Genomic DNA, 18,854 nt, shown 5'->3' with positions numbered 1-18,854 from the left:
AATTGGGCTATGTGGATCCAGGAGAGGAAGGCTCTGATGGTGTTGGAGCCGTGTGGACAGGGAACTTGTCTGGTTTCGTTTAATGACAACTGACAGCGCCCTCATCTGTCTGCTAATGTCCTGCCCATAGAAATATAGTGATCCTCTAACTGTAGCAGTCTGATGGGTAAACTCAGGGGGACTACTCACAATGGCTGCCTGGTAATGTGATGCAATTTCCATGGTAGTGTAGAATGTTCATTCAAATTATGCTAACTATTGTGGCTCATGCAATGTAATGTCTTTTTTTCTGTTGTCTGAGTTGATTCAACAAATCACAGCATAGATTGATGGGTACACTTCCTGCTTTTACTTTCTGCTTTGCTCCAATGTGTACACTCACAATGGCCGCCAGTCCAACCATTATTCCATCATTGGCTTCAATGGGGACGTCTGTTCTATTTCTTCTATTTCTATGTTCCTGCCAACATGCCTCCATCCTACTCCATCTTTGATCTTCACTTACGCTCTCCTCGACATGGGCAGCACTGTTGAGTAGTGGACCTGTGGACGCCGCAGCCCGTCTGGTGTTCAACTTTCCCAAGTTCTCTCACGTCACCCCGCTCCTCCGCACACTCCACTGGCTTCCAGTTGAAGCTCGCATCTGCTACAAGACCATGGTGCTTGCCTACGGAGCTGTGAGGGGAACGGCACCTCCGTACCTTCAGGCTCTGATCAGGCCCTACACCCAAACAAGGGCACTGCATTCATCCACCTCTGGCCTGCTGGCCCCCCTACCTCTGCGGAAGCACAGTTCCCGCTCAGCCCAGTCAAAACTGTTCGCTGCTCTGGCACCCCAATGGTGGAACAAGCTCCCTCACGATGCCAGGACAGCGGAGTCAATCACCACCTTCCGTAGAAGTAGGCTACATATTATGATTATATCCCCTTTATGTAATTAAGTATGCATTGGTTAAAGTCAGGGACATTCGAAGAAATACATTTAATGTATTTCAATTTTTATTTATTTTATTTCATCTTTATTTAACTAGACAAGTCAGTTAAGAACAAATTCTTATTTACAATGATGGCCTACTTGTAAAGTCCCCCCCCCCTTGGCCAAACCCTCCCCTACCCGGACGACGCTGGGCCAATTGAGCACCGACCTATGGGACTCCCAATCACGGCCGGTTGTGATACAGCCCGGGATCGAACCCAGGTCTGTAGTGAAGCTTTAGACCGCTGCGCCACTCGGCAGTATTCTGTAGGCCTATTATGATAGGACTAAAGAATTAATAAGCTGTATTGGAAACACTAACTTATTTAGAAAACCATAACTTTATGAAACATTCTTGAAAAAAGTAATGTGAAATGAAATACAGTATTAGTATGCTTGCACTCCAATCAAGTGATTCAATCTTATTTGTGACCCTCCTATTGCAGCAATTTCAGGTCCTCTGAAGCTTATAGTTAGGCCTATCTGTGTAAAGTGACAAACTGGTAAAAGTAAAGTTGGGCTGATAAAGACAAATTCAACTACCAGAAACCAAGGTTGAGTTATATCACAGCTATTATGACAGTATTTTTGGGAAACTTTTGACTGGAAACACTTCTTCCACATGAACAATTGAAACCATCAGGTACTATCCTGCTAAATTCACTTGTACTGACTTCTTCAAGAATTAAAAAGTCAACAGTACATTTTGGGGAAATTGTTAAAAATGGTTACATTTTGAATAATGATTTGGTTTAGTATGATACACCAAGTGTAGAAAACATTAGGAACACCTCCTCTTTCCATGAAATAGACTATGATCCTTTATTGATGTCATGTTAAATCCACTTCAATCAGTGTAGATGAAGGGGAGGAGACAGGTTAAAGAAGGATTTTTAAGCCTTGAGACAATTGAGACATGGATTGTGTATTTGTGCCATTCAGAGGGTGAATGGGCAAGACAAAGGGCCTTTGAACGGTGCGCCTGGCACCTATGGTAGTAGGTTTGAGTGTGTCAAGAACTGCCACACTGTTGGGTTTTTCACGCTCAACAGTTTCCCGTGTGTATCAAGAATTGTCCACCACCCGAAGGACATCCAGCCAACTTGACACAACTTTGAGAAGAGGTCAACATGGGCCATCATCCCTGTGGAATACTTTGGACACCTTGTAGAGTCCATGCCCTGACGTATTCAGGCTGTTCTGAGGGCAAAAGGAAGGTGTGTCTCATGTTTTGTACACTCAGTGCACATTCATAATAAATACAGACACCACAGTTTGAAAGCAGAACCGTGGTTAGTCAATCCATCCCACAATTTACAATGTGCCTGTTCACGTCTGTAATAACTCAATGTGGTTGCTGTAGTAATTCATTAGAGAAAAGCCTGGCCTTGTACACCGCTGACATCAGCCTCTATAAAACAAATACAAGATGGCCACAGATGACCACAACCCTCCACCCTGACTTGAGTCTCTGGTGAGAGCAGTAGTGAATTTAGCATGTCAATCTTGGTGGGGCAAACACTTTTTTTTTTTTATGCATGCCAGCGAAGCCAGTACACAACTCTAAACAATACATTAACTGCACTACAACGGTGACAAACGGTGCCCACAAACTTTTAGGTACTACATAAATCTGTCCCGAGAGTGGAACTTATGGCTGACTTCCTAAAATAAACTGACTCCTCGTGGATTTGTGTAACTGGATAAGAACTGCATTCTCCTTCAATAATAATGAACGTCGACATGAGTTTTGACTTTTGAACCATACACAAACGTTTTTACATTTATGTTCAGTAAATTCACAATGTTTGTTCTTATATAATTTAACACTTAGCTCTTAAGTATAAGCAAGTGCAAGCAAACGAGCTGCGATGAGGTATGCCTATTCGTTCAGCAATTTCGAAATGGATAGCGACAGAAATTCAGATAGATATTAGTTCCGATTAGTTTCGATAAATTCAGCAAGATGTTGAGGTCTTAACTTTACTCTTCTTTAAGTCACCACAGAGAGAGAAGAGAGAGAGAGAGAGAGAGAGACTCAGCAGTTAGCCTACCATTTTAAGTATTTTATTAGGCCTATGTGGTCTAACAAGGAAGGACAATACAATGATGATGATCCACTTTTATAGACAATATACAGACGCACTGACAGTGCATTGTGCAAACAAAACAACCCTCACAATATGAACTGGAATTACATGGGTCTATTACGGAAAGTTTTGTTGACATGGCAAACATGGTTACGAGGAGGGGATACTATAATATAATGTTGTTGGGTCTGTAACTTAACACTCTCCTCGTGGAGAAAAGCACCAGAGCTATTTATAACCCACAAAGTAAGAAAAACATTTAAATGCACCATTCTAACATTGCCTACAATTATTATTAAGATAGACCTATATAAGCAATATAACAATGCAGATGTACAAACTATGACATCTATAACGATAAGCGGTTAAGAGGCAAGCCGTAATTTCGATTGACTTGAGCGAGCTGAGATGGATGTAGCCAATATGCCACCTATTTGTTCAGCACTTTTGAAATGGACAGCGACATAATTCAGAACATGGGCCATTCTTCCAGTATTCTCCCTGTACACCAAGTCAGAACCACAGAATAAATAACGGTGGCACATAAGCAGCCAATGAAAGCTCTTACAAGGGGGGCAGGTAAGCAGGCAATGAAAGCTCTTACAATGGGGGCAGGTAAGCAGGCAATGAAAGCTGTTACAATATTCGGAGATGAGATTTCTCTAAAACAGGCGATAGGCTACATGTGCACCACCAAGTCAAAACAGTAGTCTAAGTTCTAAGTGGGGAAAGGGACCACATTCTCAGGGTGAGGCACATGGGCTACTAACTGCTTAGTATACAACATACACTTAGTATTACTTTCTTAGCTAATGTATACATAACTCCCCAGCATATTAAATCACTTATGCAGCAGCATACTAGACATATTTTTGGACTCACCTTGTTGTGCTGTGCTCACTTGAACAGGAAGTTGGCACAGTGGTCCTTCTTGTGGGCAAACTTCTCAATTACTTTGTCATCAAAGTCTGGCATTCTCTGGAAAAAGTCATGCAGGATTGACAGCATGGCAAATGCATTTAACCTTTTCTGGCCCATGGAGTTGCGTTTGAAGGTCTTTATCCTTTTAAGGGTGGAACAGTTTCTCTCTGACTTGGCGGTTGTCATCTAAGTGGTGATAATGATTTTGAGAAGAGAGACCGTCTCAGACAAGGCCTCCTGCAGGTTATTCTTGTAGAGTGATTTCAATAAAGAAAGTGTTACCTTTCCAGTGTGCAGCTCAGGATGCCGGTAAACTGTGAACAGCTCCCTCTTCAACTTCTCCTGGTTGCCGACAGGCCATAGCTTGGTAGCACACTGGAGTTCTGCGGTCGTAAAGGAATCCTAAAGTAGCGTTTGGACACCACGTACATTGCTACTCATCACCGCTGCCCTGTCGTAGGTTTGTGCAACCAGCTTCTCCTTGACATTCACTGGCGCTAGGACTTGTTTGATGGTGTTGGAGAGGACAACACCAGTTCTGTCCTTCAACTCTACAAAAACCTGTTACTGTTGTCTGGTAACATGTAGCGCAGCACTATTACCATCTGTGATTTACAGGAGACGTCAGTGGTCTCATCTGCCTGTACAAATGCAAAACAAGTCTCAGACACCTCCTTAGCTATATCTTCTCTGTACACTTCATACATATAATCCAAAAGTTTGTTTTGGATTGTGCTTGATGTACCCTTAAACATTGGTTGGTCGCCAGAATGCCTTTATATCCTGTAGTCTCCTTCATGCATGGTCTCAAAAATACACCTGAAAACACCTAGGTTCAAGGAGTCGGCCGACTTCATGGCTCCGCAGTGCTGTCTCACAATTGCCACACAATTTAATGCATGCTATAATTCTGGCAAGCACGTACCTATTCTCTATTTGTTGGTTGTGAAGGTCGATTGCTCATCTATATGCGGTGTCTAGCTAAGCCACAACGTTTGACTTCCCCAGTAATCCGAGTTTAACAGCATTGTCTATATGTGATGCACAATTCTCATGTTTTGAGACCCTTTCAGACAGATGTTTTAAATCCTTAAACGCAGACTTGGACCACACAGCCTCTCCACTGGATAGCGGACAGGGGAAGCAAAATAGTGATGCTTGCAGTTGAGATGCTTGCAGTTAGCCACTGCTCCTTCCAAACCACAAATTTCTGACTTGTTGTGTAATGTTTATGTCCAATGGCCAATGAGCACCGAGACCTTTTTTTCTAATTTCTCTTCATATGAGGATTGAAAAGGATTTGCCAGTAGATTGTAGACTTGATTCATGATGATGACTGCTAGCTTGCTAGCTAAGATTTTGAAAATATGATGTTGACATGATCAGTCCAATCAAAGGTACTGTAGATATAACTACCACGGCTCAGGATAAGGCCTGTAATGGGTGCATACTGATGGCAGAGAAGTCAGGCGCAGGGGAGCAAAAACTGATTTACAATGGCGCAGTTTAATAAATAAAACCACCGTTAACAGCACAATAAATCAATGGGTAAAACCCATCACACACCAGCATAACGTGCACAAGCATTACAATAAACAATTCCGGAGAAGGACATGGGGGGAACAGAGGGTTAAATACACAACATGTAATGATGGAATTGAAACCAGGTGTGTGGGAAGACAAGACAAAACAAATGGAAAATGAAAGGTGGATCGGCGATGGCTAGAAGGCCGGTGACGTCGACTGCCGAACGCTGCCCGAATAAGGAGAGGGTCGACTTCAGCGGAAGTCGTGACAGTACCCCCCCCTTGATGCGCGGCTCCAGCAGAGCGCCGACACCGGCCTCGGGGACGACCCGGAGGGCGAGGCACAGGGCGATCCGGATGAAGACGGTGGAACTCCTGCAGCATTGACGGGTCCAACATATCCTCGACCGGAACCCAGCACCTTTCCTCCGGACTGTACCCCTCCCACTCCACGAGATACTGAAGGCCCCTCGCCCGACGCCTCGAATCCAGTATGGAGAGAATGGAGTACGCCGGGGCCCCATCGATGTCCAGAGGGGGAGGAGGAACCTCCCGCACCTCAGACTCCTGGAGCGGGCCAGCCACCACCGGCCTGAGGAGAGACACATGGAACGAGGGGTTAATACGGTAATCGGGGGGGAGCTGTAACCTATAAAAAACCTTGTTCACTCTCCTCAGGACTTTAAATGGCCCCACAAACCACGGACCCAGCTTCCGGCAGGGCAGGCGGAGGGACAGGTTTCGGGTCGAGAGCCAGACCCGGTGCGAACACCGGGGCCTCACTGCGGTGGCGGTCTGCGTTCTCTTTTTGGCGCAGCACAGCCAGCTGAATGTGAACACGGACAGCTTCCCATGTCTCCTCCGCGCGCCTGAACCAGTCGTCCACCGCAGGAGCCTTGATCTGACTCTGATGCCAAGGCACCAGAACCGGCTGGTACCCCAGTACACACTGAAAGGGAGAGAGGATAGTGGAAGAGTGGTGAAGCGAGATCTGTGCCATCTCGGCCCAGGGCACGAACGCCGCCCACTACCCCGGCCGGTCCTGGCAATAGGACTGCAGAAACCTGCCCACATCCTGGTTTACTCTCTTCAACTGCCCATTACTCTCGGGGTGAAACCCTGAAGTAAAGCTGATCGAGACCCCCAGACGTTCCATGAATGCCTTCCAGACACTAGACGTGAACTGGGGACCTCAATCAGACACTATATCCTCAGGCACCCCTTGGTGCTGGAAGGCGTGCGTAAACAAGGCCTCCGCAGTCTGTAGGGCCGTAGGGAGACCGGGCAGAGGGAGGAGACGACAGGACTTAGAGAACGACCAGGATCAGGACCAGGATCGCGGTGTTATCCTGTGAGGGGGGAAGATCAGTAAGAAAATCCAGCGACAGGTGCGACCAAGGCCGTTGTGGAACGGGTAAGGAGTGTAGCTTCCCTCTGGGCAGGTGCCTAGGAGTCTTACACTGGGCGCACACTGAGCAGGAGGAAACATAAACCCTCACGTCCTTAGCCAAGGTAGGCCACCAGTACCTCCCACTCAAACAGCGCACTGTCCAACCGATCACAGGATGACCAGAGGAGCGTGACGTGTGGGTCCAATAGATCAACCGGTCACGAACAGCAGATGGGACGTACAGACGCCCAGCGGGACACTGGACGGGAGCGGGCTCTGAACGTAACGCCTGCTCAATGTCCGTGTCCAGCTCCCACACTACCGGCGCCACCAGGCAGGAGGCGGGGAGTATGGGAGTGGGATCCATGGGCCGCTCCTCTGTGTCATACAGCAGGGACAATGCGTCTGCCTTCACGTTCTGGGAGTCTGGTCTGTAGGAAAGGGTGAACACAACACGGGTGAAAAACATGGCCCACCTTCCCTGGCGAGGGTTCAGTCTCCTCGCCGCCCAGATGTACTCCAGATTGCGGTGGTCAGTCCAGATGAGAAAAGGGTGTTTAGCCCCCTCAAGCCAATGTCTCCACACCTTCAAGGCCTTGACGACAGCCAACTGCTCCCGGTCCCCCACGTCATAGTTTCGCTCCGCCGGGCTGAGCTTCTTTGAGAAGAAGGCAAAGGGGCGGAGCTTCGGTGGCGTACCCGAGCACTGAGAGAGCACAGCTCCTATCCCAGCCTCGGACGCGTCTACCTCCACTATGAACGCCAAAGAGGGTTCCGGATGGGCCAGCACGGGAGCCGAGGTAAACAGAGCCCTCAGGTGACTAAACGCCCTGTCCGCCTCAGCTGACCAGTGCAAACGTACCGGGCCCCCCTTCAGCAGTAAAGTAATGGGAGCCACTACCTGACCAAAACCACGGATAAACCTCTGGTAGCAGTTGGCAAACCCTAAGAACCGCTGCCCCTCCTTTACCATGGTGGGAGTCGGCCAATTACGCACGGCTGAAATGCGGTCACTCTCCATCTCCACCCCTGAGGTGGAAATGCGATACCCTAGGAAGGAGACGGACTGCTGGAAGAACAGGCATTTCTCAGCCTTGACGTACAGGTCATTCTCCAACAGGCAACCAAGCACCCTGCGCACCAGGGACACATGCTCGGCGCGTGTAGTGGAGTATATCAGAATGTCATCAATATACACCACTACACCCTGCCTGTGCAGGTCCCTGAAAATCTTGTCTACAAAGGCTTGGAAGACTGATGGTGCATGCATCAACCCGTACGGCATGACGAGGTACTCATAGTGCCCTGAGGTGGTACTTATAGCCGTCTTCCCCTTGCCTCCCTCCCGGATACGCACCAGGTTGTAAGTGTTCCTGAGATCTAGTTAGGAAATCTAGTTTCGCCTTCTTTTTGGAGAAGGCGAGAGCTAAATCGGCATATTTACGGAGGAATGCACACGGTGGAGGCCTGGTCTGGACTTTCCACCATAGTAGCACCAACGGAAACCCCTAAACACCTCCCCAAGCTCTCTTGCGACCAACCTGTGAGAGCCCTCTGTTGCCAAGAAACAGTGGGGCCATGACAAGCTAACCAGGGTAGACCTAGCACCACGGGAAACGCAGGAGAGTCAATAAGGAAGAGACTAATTCTCTCCTTGTGACCCCCCTGCGTCACCATGTGGCCTCCCTAATTAACCCTGACCCTAATGGTTGACTATCTAAGGCGTGAACGGGGAAGGGCACAGCCACGGGCACAATGGGGATCCCTAAACTACGGGCGAACGATCTATCTATAAAATCACCTGGGGTGATGCCAGAGCGCCCTGCCTGCTGCCTCGATACCCAGAGGAACCAACCCGGCACCGACCAGCAGTGTGACCTCTCCGGTCTCCCTGCGCACCACCCCTCCCAGCTCCATGTGTATCAGAGCGGGGGTGCGGATGGATGGAACCAACAGAGCCTGATCTGAACGTCCGCAGGTAGCCAGCAGGTTATCCAGCCGGATGGACAGGTCCACCAGCTGGTCGAACGTGAGGGTGGTGTCTCTGCAGGCCAACGGATGTCTTCACGCAGACTGCAGCGATAATGGTCGATCAGGGCCCTGTTGTTCCATCCCGCGCCGGCAGCCAGGGTCCGAAACTCCAGGGCGAACTCCTGGGCGCTCCTCGTCCCCTGCCTCAGATGGAAGAGGCGCTCACCCGCCGCTCTATCCTCGGGCGGGTGGTCAAAGACTGCCCGGAAGCGGCGGGTGAACTCCTCAAACTGGTCCAACGCCGCAACTCCCTCTCTCCACATGGTGTTGGCCAACTCCAGGGCTTTCCCGGTGAGCAAGAACACAAATCAGTGTATAGTGGACAAGAATACAGGACAAGAACTCTAAGGCCTGTCAAAAATCTAACTAACTCCCAATGCAATTAAAATGGGAGGCTACTTTGTTTTGAATCACCAAGTCAACATAATATAACACATTTCTTAACTACTTAATAATAAGAATCTTTTGAAGACTAATGATATTTTAGCATTTTTATATCTGGTGTAGGCCGTCATTGTAAATAAGAATTTGTTCTCACTGCGACTCACTGCGAGCTCACAGAACAGGGCTCCGGGCAGCCGAGCGGAAATGGAGGAAAACTCGCCTCCCTGCGGACCTGGCATCCTTTCACTCCCTCCTCTCTACATTTTCCTCTTCTGTCTCTGCTGCTAAAGCCACTTTCTACCACTCTAAATTCCAAGCATCTGCCTCTAACCCTAGGAAGCTCTTTGCTACCTTCTCCTCCCTCCTGAATCCTCCTCCCCCTCCCCCCCCCTCCTCCCTCTCTGCGGATGACTTCGTCAACCATTTTGAAAAGAAGGTTGACGACATCCGATCCTCGTTTGCTAAGTCAAACGACACTGCTGGTCCTGCTCACACTGCCCTACCCTGTGCTTTGACCTCTTTCTCCCCTCTCTCTCCAGATGAAATCTCGCGTCTTGTGACGGCCGGCCGCCCAACAACCTGCCCACTTGACCCTATCCCCTCCTCTCTTCTCCAGACCATTTCCGGAGACCTTCTCCCCTACCTCACCTCGCTCATCAACGCATCCTTGACCGCTGGCTACGTCCCTTCCGTCTTCAAGAGAGCGAGAGTTGCACCCCTTCTGAAAAAACCTACACTCGATCCCTCCGATGTCAACAACTACAGACCAGTATCCCTTCTTTCCTTTCTCTCCAAAACTCTTGAACGCGCCGTCCTTGGCCAGCTCTCTTGCTATCTCTCTCAGAATGACCTTCTTGATCCTAATCAGTCAGGTTTCAAGACTGGGCATTCAACTGAGACTGCTCTTCTCTGTGTCACGGAGGCTCTCCGCACTGCTAAAGCTAACTCTCTCTCCTCTGCTCTCATCCTTCTAGACCTATCTGCTGCCTTTGATACCGTGAACCATCAGATCCTCCTCTCCACCCTCTCCGAGCTGGGCATCTCCGGCACCGCGCACGCTTGGATTGCGTCCTACCTGACAGGTCGCTCCTACCAGGTGGCGTGGCGAGAATCTGTCTCCGCACCACGTGCTCTCACCACTGGTGTCCCCCAGGGCTCTGTTCTTGGCCCACTCCTATTCTCGCTATACACCAAGTCACTTGGCTCTGTCATATCCTCACATGGTCTCTCATATCATTGCTATGCAGATGACACACAATTAATCTTCTCCTTTCCCCCTTCTGACAACCAGGTGGCGAATCGCATCTCTGCATGTCTGGCAGACATATCAGTGTGGATGACGGATCACCACCTCAAGCTGAACCTCGGCAAGACGGAGCTGCTCTTCCTCCCGGGGAAGGACTGCCCGTTCCATGATCTCGCCATCACGGTTGACAACTCCCTTGTGTCCTCCTCCCAGAGTGCTAAGAGCCTTGGCGTGACCCTGGACAACACCCTGTCGTTCTCCACCAACATCAAGGCGGTGACCCGATCCTGTAGGTTCATGCTCTACAACATTCGCAGAGTACGACCCTGCCTCACACAGGAAGCGGCGCAGGTCCTAATCCAGGCACTTGTCATCTCCCGTCTGGATTATTGCAACTCGCTGTTGGCTGGGCTCCCTGCCTGTGCCATTAAACCCCTACAACTCATCCAGAACGCCACAGCCCGTCTGGTGTTCAACCTTCCCAAGTTCTCTCACGTCACCCCGCTCCTCCGCTCTCTCCACTGGCTTCCAGTCGAAGCTCGCATCCGCTACAAGACCATGGTGCTTGCCTACGGAGCTGTGAGGGGAACGGCACCTCCATACCTTCAGGCTCTGATCAGGCCCTACACCCAAACAAGGGCACTCCGTTCATCCACCTCTGGCCTGCTCGCCTCCCTACCTCTGAGGAAGCACAGTTCCCGCTCAGCCCAGTCAAAACTGTTCGCTGCTCTGGCACCCCAATGGTGGAACAAGCTCCCTCACGACGCCAGGACAGCGGAGTCAATCACCACCTTCCGGAGACACCTGAAACCCCACCTCTTCAAGGAATACCTGGGATAGGATAAAGTAATCCTTCTAACCCCCCCCTTAAAAGATTTAGATGCACTACTGTAAAGTGGTTGTTCCACTGGATATTATAGGTGAATGCACCAATTTGTAAGTCGCTCTGGATAAGAGCGTCTGCTAAATGACTAAAATGTAAATGTAAATGTTCTCAACTGACTTCCCAGGTGTGGCATATCAAGAAGATTATTAAACAGTATGATCATTACACAGGTGCACCTTGGACTGAGGACATAAGGCCACTCTAAAATGTGCAGTTTTTTCACACAGCACAATGCCACAGATGTCTCAAGTTTTGAGGGAGCCTGCAATTGACCTTCTGACAGCAGGAATGTCCACCAGAGCTGTTGCCAGCTAATTGAATGTTCATTTCTCTACCATAAGCTGAGACTTACGTTGTTTTAGAGAATTTGGTAGTATGTCCAACCGGCCTCACAACTGCAGACCACGTGTAACCACGCCAGCCCAGGAGCTCCACATCCAGCTTCTTCACCTGTGGGATCATCTGAGACAGTTTCTGACAGCTGATATAACTGTGGGTTTGCACAACCAAACAATTTCTGCACAAACTGTCAGAAACCGTCTCAGGGATTCTCATCTGCGTACTCGTCGTCCTAACCAGGGTCTTTACCTGACTGCAGTCCGGCATCGTAACTGACTTCAGTGGGCAAATAAATGCTCAACTTCGATAGCCACTGGCATGCTGGAGAAGTGTGCTCTTCACGGAAGAATACCGGTTTCAACTGTACCAGGAAGATGGGAGACAGTGTATATGGTGTTGTGTGGGCGAGCGTTTTGCTGATGTCAATGTTGTAAACAGAGTGCCCCATGGTGGCGATGGGATTATGGTATGGTCAGGCATAAACTACAGACAACGAACACAATTGCATTTTATCAATGGCAATTTGGATGCACAGAGATACTGTGACGAAATTGACGTGCCATTCATCCACCGCCATCACCTCATGTTTCAGCATGATAATGCACAGCCCCATGTCGCAAGGATCTGTACACAATCTGTACACGATCTGTACACAATTCCTGGAAGCTGAAAATGTCCCAATTCTTCCATGGCCTCACCAGACCTGTCACCCATGGAGCATGTTTGGGATGCTCTGGATTTACGTGTACGACAGCGTGTTCCCATTCCTGCCAATATCCAGAAAATTCGCACAGCCATTGAAGAGGAGTCGGACAACATTCCACAGGCCACAATCTATAGCCTGATCAACTCTATGCGAAGGAGATGTTGCGCTGAATGAGGCCAAAAAAAGGCCCTTACCTTTTTTTAAGGTATCTGTGACCAACAAATGGATGTCTGTATTCCCATTCATGTGAAATCCGTAGATTAAGGCCTAATGAATTTATTTCAATTGACTGATTTCCTTATATGAACAGTAACTCAGTCAGAAATGTTTGCAAGTTGCATTTATGTTTTTGTTCATGTAGTATGATATCTTACGTTTGGTATGGTTACATAAGATCGATGGTTACTTAAGAGAAAAAATAAAGGAGGGTGTATAACATGAATGTATCACAAATGAACTTGTAGCAACCGAAAGGTTGTGAGTTCAAATCTCATCACGGGCAATTTTAGCTAATTGGCAACTTTTCAACTACTTACTACTTTTTTAGCTACTTTGCAACTACTTAGCATGTCAGCTAACCCTTCCCCTTCCCCTAACCCTAACCTTAACCCTTCCCATAACATTAACCTTAACCCAACCTATAGCCTAGCTAACATTAGCAACCTAGCTAGGATTCGTAACATATCATCCATTTTGCAAATTCGTAACATATTATACGAAATTCTCGGAGACCAGGTTGCAATGACAAGCACAGTAATTACCCTATATTTTAGCCCATTGTTAAGAATGAGAATTGTTCTACTGATCAGACTAAATAAAGTAAATAGATAACAAAATATCATGAAAACAAGATTACATAAATCTGCCCCTATACACCTAACTTATTTATTCTACCCCTCTAGAATAAAACTTAACCTTTAAGATTGTGGTTCACAATCTGTTTAACTTCCCTGCTAAAACATACTGTTGTCACATCTGCTCCTGCCACGCCCTCTAGTGCTCATCCTGTGTTTCCTTGACCTGCCGCCACTCCCCCAGTGCTTTCTCCCTCTCTCTCTCTCTCTGTGTGTGATTGTGTGGGCGGAGACAGGTGTGCTGGAGTCAGAGCAGATCCCCACCAGCTGCAACCTGTTCCATAATCAAGACTTCTACAAATACTCAGTCCTGCCACTTCCACACTACCAGATCGTAGTCTCTGCCCAGTCAGTCCACGGTTCTAGCAGTTTGTGCCTGGTTTCCCTTGCCTGATGCTGTTTTCCTCTCCGCTACAGTTCTGCCCGCTCTGACTCTGGTCCCTGTCTCCAGTCTGACTTCTCGTCAGTCCTGCTATTCTGTCCTGGATTCCCCACTCTACGCTCCCTTGGATTCCCCTCCGGACCTGCTTACCCTGTCCCCACACCTCTCGCTCCAGCCTCAGCCTCCGCACCTGGTTTCCAGCAACCTGCCCGAGCTTCCCCTGGCCTGCACTCAATCTTCACCCCGTGTTTCAATAAATACCTTGGTTACCTCATCCCAGTCTCCTCATCTGAGTCTGCTCTTGGGTTCACCTGTTCTGCTCCGCATGACAACTGTAGGTCTGTCTGCTGCCTTTTCATTGACACAGCCTAAATGGCAACCACCAAACGAGAGGACTAATGTGGATTAAGTCAACTAGTATATGGTGTCAAAAGGCTGCATTCTACAACAGGGACGGGAGTAATCGAATTTTGTTGACACGTAAAAGTTCTACATGCTGCTCTTTTTACAGTGTTATACACTGAGCAGAGAAAGATTCTCTCTCTCCATTCAGCCACTCAGCGTCTCTTTAAAACATGCATCCAATCCCCTTGATCCCTTACATAACTAGACCAATTATATGATTCAGTGTGCCGTGGTTCAGTGCTGTGGCAAGACAGGAAAATGATAGTTTCTGCTCGTGATGTTAAATTGCAGGCGCAGATGCTCCGATTTCAAAACAATTTGGAGTACATTTGAAAAGTTAACACGCTGACAATACAATGCACCAATTACAAAAATAAAAGCAGTACTTTTCAATGCTTGTGATATAAGAGGTGTGCCCTGAGATTAGGGTCAAATGCATGTGTCTCGCGGCCAATGTGTGAGAGTTGGCAGCTCTGCATTGCGGCATGCAACGCTGAATGTGTGCTTTTGACATCAGCCAACTAACTAGCTAGCTAGCTAACGTTGGACACTAGCAATAGCTAGCAAGTGATCTCGTCAGCTATTCAGACAAACAACCAAAGTTAAACTAACTAGTTAATTCAGGAATGTGTCCATTATGAAGACCAGCACAGATTTTTTAAATCCTGAATTGGTGTTCTGGCTAGCCAGCTAATGAAAAATGATGCAAATCATATTTTTTTAATCTGTTTTCTTTCAGGGACTAAACAAGGCAATTCATGCTTTGGCAGGAGACAGCAATCCTTTATGTGGGCCACAAAAAATATTAAATACTTAGGATGCTTAAGTGACAACGAACAACAAATATATATGAAGATAACTTAATTCCATTACTCAACAATATGAAAGCAGATCTAATTAAATGGAATAATCTTCCCATAAATCCTACAGGTAGCATAAACCTCTTTAGAATGGCATGGTCCCAAAGTTTTTTTATTTACTTTCGGTAATACCAATTTAAAGACATTCTTTAAAAAAGTATACTCGGTCATAAGATTTCATATGGCCTTCCCTGTAGCTCAGTTGGTAGAGCATGGTGTTTTCAACGCCAGGGTTGTGGGTTCGATTCCCACGGGGGGCCAAGTATGAAGAAAAAAAAAATGTATGGAATGAAAAAAATGAAATGTATGCATTCACTACTGTAAGTCGCTCTGGATAAGAGCGTCTGCTAAATGACTAAAATGTAAATGTAAATATGGGAAAATAAAATTCATAGAATAAAAAGGAACATTTTACATCTTCCTAAGTTTGAGGGTGGTTTTAACCTTCCATACTTGGAATTGTATCAACTCGCTACCCAAGGCTTTTAATTCTGACAAATACAGTGCATTCGAAAAGTATTCAGATCCCTTGACTTTTTCCACATTTTGCAGCCTTATTCTATTTTACAGCCTTATTCTAAAATCGACTAAATTGTGTTTTCCCCTCATCAATCTACACACAATACCCCACAAAGCAAAAACAGGTTGTTAGATTTTTTTGGAAATTTATTACAAATAAAACATGTAAATATAACATTTACATAAGTTACAGTTGAAGTCGGAAGTTTACATACACTTAGGTTGGAGTCATTAAAACCTGTTTTTCAACCACTCCACAAATTTCTTGTTAACAAACTACAGTTTTGGCAAGTCGGTTAGGACATCTACTTTGTGCATGACACAAGTAATTTTTCCAACAATTGTTTACAGACATTATTTCACTTCTATTTCACTGTATCACAATTCAAGTGGGTCAGATGTTTACATACACAGAGTTGACTGTGCCTTTAAACAGCTTGGAAAATTCCAGAAAATTATGTCATGGCTTTAGAAGCTTCTGATAGGCGAACTGACATAATTTGAGTCAATTGGAGGTGTACCTGTGGATGTATTTCAAGGCCTACCTTCAAACTCAGTGTCTCTTTGCTTGACATCATGGGAAAATCAAAAGAAATCAGCCAAGACATCAGAAAAAGAATTGTAGACCTCCACAAGTCTGGTTCATCCTTTGGAGCAATTTCCAAATGCCTGAAAGTACCACGTTCATCTGTACAAACAATAGTATGCAAGTATAAACATCATGGGACCATGCAGCAGTCATACCGCTCAGGAAGGAGATGCGTTCTGTCTCCTAGAGATGAACCTACTTTGGTGCGAAAAGTCCAAATCAATCCCAGAACAACAGCAAAGGACCTTGTGAAAATGCTGGAGGAAACAGGTACAAAATGATATATATCCACAGTAAAATGAGTCCTATATCGACCTAACCTGAAAGGCTGCTCAGGAAGGAAGAAGGCACTGCTCCAAAATCACCATAAAGAAGCCAGACTACAGTTGGGGACAGACTGCCCATGGGGACAAAGATCGTACTTTCTGGAGAAATGTCCTCCGGTCTGATGAAACAAAAATAGAAATGTTTGACCATAATGAGCATTGTTATGTTTGGAGGAAAAGGGGGGAGGCTTGAAAGCCGAAGAACACCATCCCAACCGTGAAGCACGGGGGTGGCAAATGGGTCTTCCAAATGGACAATGACCCCAAGAATACTTCCAAAGTTGTGGCAAAATGGCTTAAGGACAACAAAGTCAAGGTATTTGAGTGGCCATCACCAGGCCCTGACTTCAAACCTATAGAACATTTGTGGGCAGAACTGAAAAAGCATCTGCGAGCAAGAAGGCCTACAAAATTCACCCAACTTATTGTGGGAAGCTTGTGGAAGGCTGCCTGGAACATTTGACCCAAGTTAACCAATTTAAAGGCAATGCTACCAAATACTAATTGAGTGTATGTAAATTTCTGACCCACTGGGAATGTGATGAAAGAAATAAAAACTGAAATAAATAATTATCTGTAATGTTATTCTGACATTTCACATTCTTAAAATAAAGTGGTGATCCTATCTAACCTAAGACAGGGAATTTTTACTAGGATTACATTTCAGAAATTGTGAGAAGCTGAGTTTAAATGTATTTGGCTAAGGTGTATGTAAACTTCTGACTTCAACTGTATGTATACAGTGTATATATTAACAAACAGTATAGTTAGCAGTAAAAAATTTACACTAATACAATTGACAGATAATTTAAAGGTCACTTAAAAATGGCAGTGAGTGCAGATTATAACTAATTTGATTCAACATTGCAATATAGAAATTAAAAGCACATAATACATTGTCTCTGAAAACTAATTCTAATTTTACTATTCATAGTGCACTGATCCGGTGCCGAGACCATGTCTTTCAATGTAGCTTACAGGATGCTTTGCACAGAGATCTTGTCAGCTTCTGTGACAAAGTTCCTTGCTGTATAATGTTTGAGGAGCTGTCTCCAAGCGCCACTGCGGCTCAACAACTCTTGGTTACCTTTTAAGAAAGGAAGAACATTTTAAAATGACACTAGTTTAGATTAGGCTTACTCTAATGATCTTAACATTAAGCCCTGGATGAAAAGCCTTGCTCACCGATAATGCACAGTCCCTCTTTGGCCCTGGTGATGCCCACATTTATCTGGTTGGGGTCGCCAACAAAGCCCACATGTTTAGACCTCCAGGCCCTGTCCGGCTCGATCTCGATCTCCTTGCTGGGTAATGAGCGCACAGTGGACAGAATGACGTAGCGCCATTCACATCCTGCATTGGAGACGAAGCAGCGATTGTTATAGCAATGGCTAACCTAATCAGATTAAAGTTGACAAAAGGACAATGGGGGACAACCATAGCATCATAACCAAGATAGAACAGAGGGGAAAGTATGAAAGAGAAAATTGGCACCTTGACTTTTTGTGATGGTGGTGACAGTGATTTTGTCCATTTTGAGTTCACCAAGTTCTTTCTTAAGTTCAGACACCTGGGCGTTGTAGGGTGATAGAATTGCAATATTCTGTTGTTTTATTTTGGATTCTTTTACCAGTGATTTGGCGAGCCGGATCTGTGATGAACAAAAACAAAACCATAAATCATATAACTTCCTTTTAGGAAAGTGACTCACCTGACTATACCAGTAGAATGGCAAGATTTGAGGTGTATGTCTTGAAGTGTGAGTTATGTGTTAAGACAAAACAAAAAGGGTTCCTTACCACTTCATTTCTCTCCTCCCTATTCGCTTTGGAGTTTTCACTACCCTTTTCCATGCTCACAACCAGGCTGACCTCCTCTCCAATGACGTTCCCGAAAACAATGTGCGTCTGTTGGCTGTCAGCCTGAAGGACACTGCTTGAGTGATTCACTTCAGTCTTCAGTTTTCCTTCATAATATTCCTCCGATGGGAACTTGCATATATCTTCATGCTACAAAAAGGTAATCAATGGAGAATACTATGTACTTTGTCATTGGATATCAAATCAAAATCAAATTGTATTTGTCACATGCGCTGAATACAACAGGTGTAGACCTGACAGTGAAAAGCTTAATTACAAGCCCTTAACCAACAATGCAGTTTTAAGAAAATAATAGTAAAAAATAGATAAGTCCATTTTTTAAAATATAATTAAAGAGCAGCAGTAAAATAACAGTAGCGAGGCTATATACAGGGGGTACCGGTACAGAGGCAATGTGTGGGGGCACAGGTTAGTTGAGGTAATTGAGGTAATATGTACATGTGGTAGCAGAGAGAATAGTCTATGACTAGGGTGACTGGAGTCTGACAATTTTTAGGGCCTTCCTCTGACACCGCATGGTATAGAGGTCCTGGATGGAAGGAAG

The 18,854-nt window shown here is 46.1% G+C and overlaps 1 protein-coding gene and 1 non-coding gene across 4 annotated transcripts in view; one reads left to right on the top strand and one right to left on the bottom strand.

Moving 5' to 3' along the window:
- Positions 1–15,180: 15,180 nt before the first annotated feature.
- trnae-uuc (transfer RNA glutamic acid (anticodon UUC)) lies at positions 15,181–15,256 on the top strand. Its single transcript has one exon. It is a non-coding gene; the product is annotated as a tRNA-Glu (tRNA).
- A 1,695-nt stretch (positions 15,257–16,951) lies between these two features.
- LOC106565269 (helicase with zinc finger domain 2) overlaps positions 16,952–18,854 on the bottom strand; it is a 40,334-nt gene continuing 38,431 nt past the window's right edge. For 2 of the 3 annotated variants that reach the window (XM_014132184.2, XM_045691423.1), the window contains 4 exons: positions 18,230–18,439; positions 17,925–18,081; positions 17,616–17,783; positions 16,952–17,517 (listed from right to left, as the gene is read on the bottom strand). In XM_014132184.2, the coding sequence (XP_013987659.2) occupies positions 17,405–17,517; positions 17,616–17,783; positions 17,925–18,081; positions 18,230–18,439 (648 nt within the window). In that variant the 3' untranslated portion in view covers positions 16,952–17,404. The remainder of the gene's footprint in view (positions 17,518–17,615; positions 17,784–17,924; positions 18,082–18,229; positions 18,440–18,854) is intronic. The other variant, XM_045691424.1, reaches the window with a different exon arrangement.

The sequence above is a fragment of the Salmo salar genome, chromosome ssa12 (genome assembly GCF_905237065.1).
Source record: "Salmo salar chromosome ssa12, Ssal_v3.1, whole genome shotgun sequence".
In the NCBI taxonomy this organism is placed as follows: Eukaryota; Metazoa; Chordata; class Actinopteri; order Salmoniformes; family Salmonidae; genus Salmo; species Salmo salar.
This window is presented reverse-complemented; position numbering and strand designations above follow the sequence as displayed.